We start from the raw sequence: 11,686 nt of genomic DNA on the forward strand, positions 1-11,686 counted from the left end.
CAGAAACGCGCCACCTGCGAGCCCGACTGTACAGAACAGATGTGTGTTTAGCTGGGAGAGAACGACAGCTGCCCGGGGATGAAGAGCTCTTGTTTGGCGGCCGTTTTAGTCCTTCTTCGTTAGAAAACAATTCTGACATGGGTTGGTTCCGTTACTTTTAGCTCACAGGTCTGTTTTCTGGTTTTCCTCCTTTTTTACCCTTTCTTCTTTTAGAACAAAGTAAAATACTAATTCTGATGATGGTGGCTGTGACACAGATGCCTTTAGGGGTTTGGTATGAGCCACGTTTGGGTGCGTTGGGTGTTCCCTTTCAAACTGGCACAAACCTGCTTGTAAATTGTAGGGAGTTTCTGTTGTGCACAGAGGATCGCTCCTGGGTTTGTGTTTATTTCAACAAGATAAATATTTAGTGTTGTTTTTCCTGCGGTTCCAAAGCAAGTTTTTGCATGGCCTAAGATGAACAGAGACTAACATGTGGTGGGACTCGAGCTTTTCTCCTTAAATGTGTATAATTTTGCAGGTGACTTTGTGTTCTCTCAAAATGAACGGTGAAGAGGCAGTATGGGAGAAGCTGGATACAGAATTTGATCACTGGGTGGCGGATATGAAGCCTCATGTTCTAAAACTACAGCAGAGGTCAGGTAAATACATAAAATGTGCGTGTAGGAAAACACTAATAACGAAATTCGAGGTTACTGGTAGTAATTATGTGTACTGGATTGGAACAAACTGCTGCTTATTATATTTTTAGAACGACAAAGATGTGCACTTTGGATAAAAAAACTACGTGAACCCTCAGGAGCTGGCACAGGGACAGAGGGAAGGAAGAATCGGAACCTATATGCAAAACTTTTGCTCCACATGCTAAAGCGAGGAGTGCTGGAGGGTCCTTTTGCACATAAACCAGAATCAGGACTGCTGAAACCTTTCCCTTCGTACATGGTGGGTGTAAGTTCTTTATAAGACCAACTTTTGGTCTTGAATATATTCTGAAAATACTTTTAAGTCTTTGCTTTGGCAAAAATGTGAAAACAATTTGGAATGGGTTGAGCGGAATTGCACGTGGTACGTACAGGCATTTATGTTGCCTGTTTTCTGACTGGCACTGGAAAAATCCTCCAATGTGCAAAGCCTTTTATGAGACCTGTTTCTTCCAGAAAATTTCGGTTCGAAGAAGGGTCATAAAAAAATAGGTGTTCTGAAGCAACAGAAAGATAATTTTTGTCTAATTCTTTGAAAAGATATAATAAAAGACTCTTGGCTGTATTGTGTTAAGCAGCAGATAGCTCTTGTGAAAGAAAGACCATGCTTAGGTGAGGTGATGAGTAGTCTGAGGTGACTATGGTAGTCTCTCTCTCTACGAAAGAAAAATAACAGTATTTCACAGAGGTGTTGCTAAGCTTGCAGTTGTTTTTTCAAGACCTGTCAATCATTGGCATTGGCTCTAGTGAGATCACAGTCCTAATTTATGCTCAAATTACCCATACCAGAAGAAGAAAAGTACTGGAAAACCCTCACACCGTTGCCTGTTGTACTAATTTCCGTGGGTTGGGAAGGCAATATTTGCACACCTCTCTGACTGCATTGAAAAAAGAGCTTTTATGCTGCAGATATTTGTGCAAGAGGTGACATGAACAGTGTGAAGAATATATCTATGTAAATATATTCTAGTGTTGACTTGGTATTTATTTTAATTATAGTTAATTTATTTTGATGAACCAAATTCAGCAAGAGTTCAGAGTGGTAGCCCAGACTGCTTACCTGACTGGGTAATGGGAGAACTGGGAAACGGGGAATCCAAGCATGAGGAGTCGTGGAAGTTATCTTCGAAAGAAGACTCGCCTTCAGCAACGTCGCTTACATATGGGTAAGGTTTCTGTGTTTGCTTTATTCAGTATTTGATTCCTATTTAATAGATTTTCATTTGATAAGGGCTGTATGTTTCAGTTCGGATGTGTGAATTTACTACACTGTCATGGACTCGAATATAGTGTTTGTACTTTATATGCAGAAGCTCTGGTACTAGCTTCTAACTTAGAGATCACTTTTCTGCTTTACTGTTACTACAGTCCTTCCTTATGTTGTCTTCTCTGGTTTCTCTGAGGCTTTGTCCCTGTCCTGTAGCTCTGTCCTCTTTCCGTTCCTCTTGTTCTCCTTCCTCTTTCAGTTACAGACGCTGTGTGTGGAAGATCAACAGGCCAACCTGTTTGTTTGAGAAGCCAGAGGTTTATAGAGATTTGAGCTGGTGGTTACTATGGGGTACTCGTGACTTGCCCAAAGAGCCTGTTTGCTCACCTGGAAATAATCTCACTCTGCTTTTTTGCACCATTCTCTCTCTCCATGTTAATTCTTTAGACTTGATAACAGAAACTGTAGACTTTAGATAGTAGCTATTGTCCTGAAATCCTAAATACCTATCAAATAACCTGGTACTGTGGTTATGTTTTTCAGACCTCAGATATGCTGGCAAAGCACAGTGATCACCAGGCAGGAGACAGGATTCATACAAAATAACTGGGAGAGGGAAGCACAGACAGATGTGGACAGGCAGTAAGGAAGAAGTGATGTGGTAAAAGACTGTATGGATGCAGATGACTCTCGGGACAGATTTTTCTTAAAAAGCAGTTGCTGTCCCCTTGGAGTTCTTGTACAGTCCATTTTCTGCACACTGACATACAGAAACTGGAAAGTGGTATTAATTGACAACACTGAGGTGGATTAATCTTCACTATTTCTATACAGTTCAAAATAGGAATGTACAATAAGAAAGTGAGAAAAAATGTGGGGAGAGTAAATATAGTATTAAAAGGGGGTAGTAGTCTGGGGTCATAATGCTAAAAGGAGCTCTTATATCAAATAGTATTTTATGGCTTTTTTCTATAGAAGATAGAAATATAAACAAGCATATGGATGGTAGATTTAAAGGATGTTCTGTCATTGCTCACAGTTTTTTTAGAGTAATCAGAATAGTGGCTCCCTGCAGATAAGCAAGTTTTGCTGTTCTGTGACAAAGGAAGGAGTTAGATGCATACAAAGAAAAAGGAGTTTGGGGTTTGATCCATCTTTTTGCAAGCATGTTTTATTAAACACCTATTTGTCTTGTGTTTCATCATTGCTTTTTTATGAAATAGCACAAGTTCTTTACATTTTCTGTAAGCTTTGTGAATCTTGGATCACAGAAGGTCAGACTGGACCAGCTATTCTCGTTAAAACTAACGAGGCTGCTGCCTGTGGGATACTCTGCCATGCTGTCTTGTTCTCCTGTGTGCAGTTCTCTGTTTGCAGTGACTCCATCCTTGCCTGAAGCATTGTTTTCTGAGTTTGATTTAAAACGTTTTGCTTTATATCATGCTGTCTCTACAAATACAGGTGCTTTGCTGGTCCTAGCCCCCTCTGTGCCTAGATCCCAAACATATCCTATGTTTGTCATTAGGATAATGCAAAAATTTCGGTATTGCTTATTTGCAGCTGTACAGCAGAATCCTGAATATCTGTAGCTGCACCTTGTTATGACAGTCCATCGGACAGTCCCTTTTTGTAGGTTAGCAGGAGTCAGTACGATTAAGCTGCATCCTTAGTTCCAGTCAGTTGGGTAGGAGCTGTTTACAGAGCAGATAAAGGGGTGAAATGTATCAGGTTATTAAGGCCTGTGTTCCTCTTGGCTTAGAGAAATGTCCCTGCAGTATTGAAGGGGTGCTAGCTGGACGCTGTTGAAAATCACAGAATTATTTTCTGTCTGGTTTTGTGGTAAATCTTAGTATAATCTATGTTCGGTTCTCAAGTATTTACTTTCTAGTTATTCAGTGCAACTTTGCATTGATTGTCAAGATCTATATTCTTTTTTTATGCAGCTGCATGTCAGTCATGGATGGAATTGTCTTGTTTGCTCATTTTGAAGTATGGTTAATGTTTAAACTCTCTGAAATCCTTGGTGGGAAGAAAAAAGCACTCAGAGGTAGAGCGTGAATATTATTTAAAACTTGGTAGGCACTGTACAATAGGAAGTAAATGTTTGCTCTGCTTCTATATGAAACTTCTGCTTTGGTTTCACAGCTTTATAAATATGCTCATGGGTTTTGTTTCAGAAGTCTCATGCTTTTTTGGTGTTCACTTAGTTTTCATAAGTGGTTCTCATTAGCTGTTCTTTTTATTTTTCGGGCACACTGATTTTTACACTACATATCACAGTGCTGAGTCTTACTCTTGTTTTTCTGCTGTAATTTGGATAGGTGACAGATAGGCTGTCTTGCAGGTTACATCACATAATGTCACTGAGTATTGTGGAACTTTTCCGCTTAAGTATCCATGAACTGTGTGTAATTCTAACAGTCGTTTAAAAAGTTGCTCTTTGGATGGGTGCATCTCCCCTTTCTGAGTCCTGCAGTGTTGATACTAAGGGGGTCCTCTGTTTGCTGACCCTTAAGTGCTGTGCTCTGAGCCTGTGGTTTTGATAGCAGGCTTGTGGTTTAACAAACAGCTGGAGAATGGAGCAATTGCCAGCTCTGTTACCTTGTTACTGCTTGAGGCTTGGTGGTACAAAGAACCACTGGGAAATGCTGCCCAAATACCCGACTTTAAAAAACGTGAGATTTGACCTTATGAAAACAAGGCATGTATTATGCTTAAGAAATGGCTAAATCTGTGTTAGATAGTGATGTGCCATGTCGAGGTACCCAGCAGAGATCTGCTCAGATGGTCTTGGTGGCTGGGAGTAGCACCACCGTAAAATAGACGCAATAAAGCAACATCAGCTCAACTCTCCCCTGTTAGACCCAATCTAGCATGCTGATATCTGTATTTGCAGCATAAAAATACACCAAATTCCTTTGAATTTTTTACCTGTGCTGTCAGCTGGGGTGTTATTTGTGTGGGATGAGCAGCATGCTTCTTCCTCTGCATCCACTCCTGTTTGAGGAAGGCTGTAGTTCAGCTCTGCCTACTCTATCCCTTGTATTTTTTCCCACATTTTTCTCTTCATTACCTTGATTATAGTTGAATATTGGAAATCTGACCCCTTTTCCCATTTGTATCTGAACCCAAGATTCAGATGGCAAAGTTCAGATGCCCTGGCGAAGTTCCCTAAATCATGGGTGAAATAGTGAAGCTTGATTTAATTTAACTTTTTTTTGTCCCATGGGACTGTAGCAACACCTACACTTGTGATCAACAGATGGTTCCCAAGGCTCTGGTGGGTTCTCTGAGAGCTGTGTTCCACGTTGCTTCGTGCCAGGTGAATGTGGTGGAATAAGTTACTAGAAGTGAAGCCTAGTGGTGTAGGCATGGCTTTGCAGACTGTATTTGTACCAGGAAGGGAGCTGGGTCTGAGGATGGCTGAGTTTGTGTTGATGGTTAGAAATGTCGATAGCTCTGTAGACTACGTAAATGAATCACCATAGCAATGAGAAACAGGTTAAATGTGTGAGTTGTGCAGGAAGGATTACTGAAGGTCAATGTTTCTTTCAGCTGAGGTGTTTTTGTAGAAATTGCTTATTTAATACTTATTTTCTGAGTCTGTGGTGAGGCGTTAGCTGTACTTGGCGTACAGATCCTGTCTTTGTGTTTGCAGTGTCAGTGCAAGTCGATATGTTAAGGTCTGAAGTCTGGAATCTGCAGTTTGGAGAGGGACCCAGCAGATGGTGGTCTTGTTCCATTGCTTGTCTGCTCAGCCTGTGGATGAGGAGAACTGTACCCACAGGCACACAGGATCTGTAGCTGCATGAAAATTTTGCATTCCAGCTGCGACTGGCTTCTTACAGATAGATGACAGCGTTTTCTCAGGGCAAAATAGATAATGTCAGTGAGAAATGTTTGAGGAATTTTCTGATGTTTATTTATCTCCAGATTCCCTTCTTTAAAAAGAAGCAAACAAGTAGAAACGTTCTTGTCGTAGTTATTTTTATCTTGCAATACACGTACTTCTATGTATGAAGATTTTGGCTTTTCTATAAGAAGTTGTTTATCTGGCTAAATAAAAAACCAGATAGACAGATCTTCCTTGCAGACTAGGGTGTGAATGAGTAAGGCCCGGGCAGCTGGTGCGAGAAAGGTGCATCTTTATTTGGAAACATGGGAATTGGTTTTAGGAATATGGTGTTTGGTTGGAACAGAAACCTGGTCTTTCTGACTCCACAGGAGAATTCTACTGTGTGTTTATAGATCATGCTCGAAAACCATTGTTAAAGGTTGGTGTGTGGCTGCGCTGTTCCAGGAGGAACCAGTGAGTTTCCCTGACTTGGTTCCTAGTAGGAAATTATTTACTAATCTCATTTATTAGCAGCAAATTGCTTCCTTCTCCCATGCTAGCTGGCTGTTTTGGCTGAAGCAGGAGATCCCAGGGCTGGTGTCAAGACTGCCTGTTCTCCACTCACCTGCTGTGAGAGGAGAAAGAAATAATCTTGTGATTTCTGGAGCCTGACTCATATTAGCAGAAGGCTGGAAAAGGGAGTGAGCGGGTAGTATATGCTTGATATGAGCCGAATTACAGTCCATCCTTATTGATCTTTTCAAATTCTGTTTATAGAACCAAGTAAAGCAACTTCCTTCTCAGTTCCTCTTCAAAACAGCAAATATAGAACTGAGAATATATCTAGACTTCCACCCCCTTTTTGTCAATTTAAAAATATTACAGATAACTTGTTCTGTTTTGAATATTTATTGGTGTTCCTTAATCCCTTAATGATAGGGGTGTGAATTCTGTTTTCTCTCGTTTTAAACAATTGGCACTTTATTGAATTGTTACCCTGAGCATTGTTCAGAAGAGCAGTCTGATAAAAGTGTAGATTTATTGACAGACAAATATTTGTCTCCTTTTAATGAAAGATTATTTTGTGTCAAATTAAATCTTGGTAAGAAATGCCCAGTTTGGAATGCTAGAGACAGTCATTGTATTATTGTATCTCTTTTGATTGTTTTTTACCTCTAAGACTTTGCTTACCTACAGTATTTACTGCTTTGGAATAGTTATTGTGCATCCATACGTGGTGTTGGTGTTTATTTGTGCTCCTAGCTGTTGCATGTCTGCCATTTCCAGCTGTTTGGGGCAGCTTGCTGCGTGAAAAATTTGTCCCTCTAGAAGTGACTCGTTTACATTGTACATCCAGCAGTTGTCTTTCTGTTCATGAAGACTTAATTCATCTCTGTGTCTGTTTGGCATAAACTGCTGTCTCATTTGCTGGCTGACAGATAGAAGGAGTGAAAGGTGTTTTAATGGTCTGACTTGATTTTAATACACTACAGCTTGTCATAGGAAGGTGAATGGACTAACGGGATTTTGATTGCTTCAATACATATGCATTTGGCATGGGATACTCCATGCTGAAGAGTGTTTCACTACTGTTTTGGATCTTCTGCTGTATCACCCATCTAATAAAGTCTTACAATTTTTTATTTTGTTGCAGGCTGTTCTTTTCTTCCACTGTTTTGTAGTTGAGAAAGGTCTGTTGCACAGGTGCATCAGTGAAGGTTATCTCCACCTATCTGCTGTTGTTCGTTTCCTTTTGTTCAAGTGCTTGGTTTATGACAAGAGCTTTTCCAGAAAATCCCTGACCACTGTTCTTCTGTACTGGACAGAGGACTTGTTCCTGCTCTGTTTGTATCCTGTCTCATGTGCCTTTCGTTACTGTCCTCCCATATATACTACTTTAGTCCATAAAATAGAGCAGAAATGAAATGCAGCCAGTAAAATCTTTATGATTTGGCTTTATTCTAAAATCTGTTGGGAGATGTTGAGTCATGTAACAAACGCACAGAACATTGTTTAACGTACGGTGAGGTACATGGTATTTCTGGTACTTTTGTTGATGTCGGGTTTTTTGGGGGGTGTTTTTTTTCATGGAATGCTTAAGGTTTTTGTTTGCCTTTAATATGTCTTCAATAAGAATTTTTAAAAATTCTACTATTTTTGACACTTAATTTCTTCTGTATGTTTTAACACCTTTCTTGTGTCACAAGTTCTAAAAATTAATTCTTTTCTTTCTGCTTACTCTTCTTGTGAATAACAGGGAAAGATTCAAGTACAATGAGAAGCCAGCATTAAGATCCCATTCTATGAGTCCTCACCGGACAGATGAAGCTAACCTAGCCACTCCACCGTCTGTAAGATGCTTCTCCTTTTTGTCATAAAATATGCTATAGGTTCAATGAGTTGTTTTTGTATTTCCCCCTAGGGCTGTTATTTCTAATTGCGTGAGTCATGATCCCTGTGTACAAGGGCAAACGGTTGGGAAGGAGTGATAGGAAGGACTAAAGCTCATCAGATTCTACCCTCTGTAAGTGTAGGGGAAAAGAATTTCTTGTATGATGCTCCCAACCCTCCCTCATGATTGACCTGTAGTGGAGCATGTTTAACATCTGCTGCATTGTTTTCCCTGGGCTTGGCAAACTGACGGTATTGACATCATCTTGGATTTTGCAATCGTAGATTAAAGTATAGGTGGCTTTGGCTCTGTTTAGTGATGGTTGTCCTCTGACAGAATGAATTTTGGACAGTTTGTTTTACCAGACTTTCCACAGCTAGCATTATGGCTGAGGGAAGGACACTAAACAGTCTTCAGGTAAAACCCTTTACATCCAAAATACTTAGTGATACTGTATGTGTAATTGCAAGCATTTAAACTGAAAATTACTCCTAGCAAATGCATGTCATCAGCAAGTCCCCTGTTTTCCTTTGTGAATGTGTTCTGGAGCCTTGTAGTGCCCAGTCTTTATCACTGGAGATGCCCGTCTCCTGTGGGTCCTTCACCATAGGCAGGTCATCCCTATTAGCTCCTGTTCCTCCAGGAAACACTGAGTCTGCGGCATGTCTGTTGTAGGGCTGCCCACGCTCATGCTGTGATTGTCCTGGATGAATGGTTTAGAAAGATGGCAGCTGGAAGTGGGCTGGAACTGAGCAATTCGTGTAGTGTTCATACATTACTGGACACGTAAAGAACTTAAGAAGACATGAAATGCAAGTGGGTTAAACTGGGATCTTTCTTCTGGGAGAAATTTTTTGTTTGCTTTTGTGAGAAATTTGTGTTCCGCTCTGCATTTGGAATAGAGGACTAGCAACAGGGATGCTGAATCGTGGCAGGCTGCAGATGGTCTGTGGGCAAAAGCTGCCTATCTCTGCTCTAAGCTCTGGTTGGTGTGAACATACTTAGGTGTGTGATTGTATATATACAAATGTAATTTAAGAAGAGATGCCATAATTAAAAATAAAAAGGGAAAACAGATGCTGGTTTAACCAAATTTCTCCTTATTGGTTTCTCATTTGTTTTACTTGACTTAAAGAAATATTTCTTATGGAACAGTGATTTTAAAGGAAAGGATTTCCTTTACTTGAAACCTGGATTTGGGGCTTTAAAGTTTTTTGTTGTTTTGTTTTGTTTATGTTTTTGCTCCTGGCTCTGCTGCAGGCTTCCAGGGCAATGTCGGACAAATCACTGCACCTCATTGTTCTTTAGCTCCATATACTGGATTCTGCTGTGATTACAGCTTTAAAAGGGCCTTTAAGTGAAATAATCCTCTCTTGCTTTGCCAAAGAGTTTGATGAACGTTTGGCTGGCTGGAACAAATACTATCTTGTTCTGTTGTCAGTGATGCACAGATGTTCTGGCATGATTCAGGCCCAGGTAGAGGAACAGGGAGTCTTAAGAAGCGTTAAGAACTGTCTCAACCAAGTGTTGATTAACTGAAGTCAAAGCTCCTTTCACTGTACGTTCATAATGAAGGAGCAGATTTAAAGAGGAGGTGTTTGCACGCTAGTACACCAACCTCTCGCTAACAGACCTTAATGAGACAAAGTGATTCATGCCTCAGGGTTCTGCTTTTCTAAATAGTATTCCATCCCTGTTAAGGAAAATTTTCTGTACCAGATACCCTATTTGATACTTTAAATAATCAGCAGTAACTGAAAGACGGTCTTCTGAAAGTGGCCCTGAGCATTGTAACTCCAGTCCGTCCTGAATGTTGGGGATTCTTTCTGCCCAGAGGGCCCTTAGCCTTGAGCTGGGCAGCAGCTGCTCCATCCTGTGCTTCTGCAGCTCTGCCTCTAGAACTGTCCCTTCCTTGCTGGGGGTTCCTTTAGTTTTAATTTTTTTATTAAATTTGAGGCTGATTGGGTAACCTCTGAATTCCGGATTAGCCCCACAAAAGGTGCTGTGGAGCTGGATCATTTCTAGGATAAACATGTTGCCTGAAGAATATGGAGTATTTTGATTTTTTGCTTGGAAAACTCACCCTTCGTAAAGGAGACTGTTGCTTTGGAAATCAGTAAAGAACAGCAGGGAAGTGAGGAGACAGGGTAATTGATCCTCTGAATTCCTTTCTTATGCAGTATCCTACTGGTAACTGAGCTCTTCAGATCAAAGCTGTCAGAGGTATTGTGACGCCAATGGGAAGTGCAGCGTAGGCATGGCCAAGTCAGTGAGAAGCTTTTTTTTCAGGCTGTGTATCTGCCAGCTCTTCTGATGTTTTGTTTGACTTTTTTATGTTCCAGGACCATCTTCCTAAAAAAACCAGTTCCTTGGATGACAGTGACCTTGAAGCGCGTCTCAATAGTTGGAATCTTGGGGTAAAACAGAGTAAATTACTTATTTATTGACTTGAAATGAAAACTCCTTAGAAACGTAGCCTTCATCTCTGAATTTAGTCAGCAAAACTTTTATGTAGAAATCAGTCATTTAGAAATGAACTGGTAAAGCTTGGAAAGGTTACTCGTGAATATGTGTCATCTTGAGAAGAAAACGTCAAAAATGCCTCATTTTTAAACAAGAATAACAGTAGAATGTGTATGATATAGTTACTGATAAATCAAGAAGACCAATAACAGCTGCTGGTCAAAACCAAGTGTCTTACTCTAAAAATTCAGACTATTTCTTGTTAACTTGATAATACTATTTTGAATTTATGCTTATATAAATAAAAGAGTTTGGCTTTCTGTATTTTTTTTAAGGAATGTGGAGTTTGCAAGCCATTAATTCAGTTCAACATTTTCTTGCCAGTTTGCCTCCTTTTGGAAGTGTTCAAGAGACTTTTCAGTGCAGTAAATCTTTAGACCAGCTCTTTGGCTCTTACAGAAATAATAGTAAAGTATCTGAAAGAGACTCTACTGTGGGGATGGAATAAGGAGGAGTTCTTTCTTGGACAGCTTGACAACCTCAGAGCTAGTATTTATTGGATCTCAGCAAAAATGTGGAAGATAGCTCCCAAAGCTTTCCGTGGGCACAGTAAGGAGGCCTTTAATCTGTGTAAAAAAAAAAAAAAATTTCTTTAGACTTTAAACTGCTTTTATGAACTCTCATGTAAAATCAGATCTATTTTCAAGCTATCGTCTTCCCAGAGGATTTGAACACATCCTCTATTTTTGGGCTGGTGTAGCGTAAGAGGTAAATACGGTGAGGCAGTAAATAAATTTTTATAAGGAGAGATGAAAAACTTGTTAGCTAACATCAATGTGAATCGGTGTTAATCTGCTTTGTTTATGTACAGATTTCATACGTGGGGCGTGATCTATGTCTTGTTTCTGAGCAGTTAAGTTTTTTGAACGTTGAAGTACTAGATGAATTTAAGTTTCAATTTTTTTAAGATTCTATTCCTTTGATTGTTTTAGGTGGTACTAGTCCATGGCAGTTCTAAGGTTCTAGTGAAGCTCCTTCTCTCTCCAGCTCTATTCTACATTTTTTCCGCTGTGGTGTTTTGTCTTTTT

General features: G+C 40.0%; 1 protein-coding gene across 1 annotated transcript in view; it reads left to right on the forward strand.

Moving 5' to 3' along the window:
• Window positions 1-541: 541 nt before the first annotated feature.
• The window catches only part of LOC104502296 (centrosomal protein of 112 kDa-like), a gene marked incomplete at its 3' end in the record, with an annotated part of 35,898 nt that continues 24,753 nt past the window's right edge, over window positions 542-11,686 (forward strand). The window contains exons 1-5 of the mRNA XM_010146253.1: window positions 542-641; window positions 752-942; window positions 1,701-1,867; window positions 8,001-8,094; window positions 10,478-10,552. Coding sequence (XP_010144555.1) covers window positions 542-641; window positions 752-942; window positions 1,701-1,867; window positions 8,001-8,094; window positions 10,478-10,552 — 627 coding nt within the window. The remainder of the gene's footprint in view (window positions 642-751; window positions 943-1,700; window positions 1,868-8,000; window positions 8,095-10,477; window positions 10,553-11,686) is intronic.

This window comes from Buceros rhinoceros, unplaced genomic scaffold (genome assembly GCF_000710305.1).
Source record: "Buceros rhinoceros silvestris isolate BGI_N320 unplaced genomic scaffold, ASM71030v1 scaffold22232, whole genome shotgun sequence".
NCBI classification, from domain to species: domain Eukaryota; kingdom Metazoa; phylum Chordata; class Aves; order Bucerotiformes; family Bucerotidae; genus Buceros; species Buceros rhinoceros.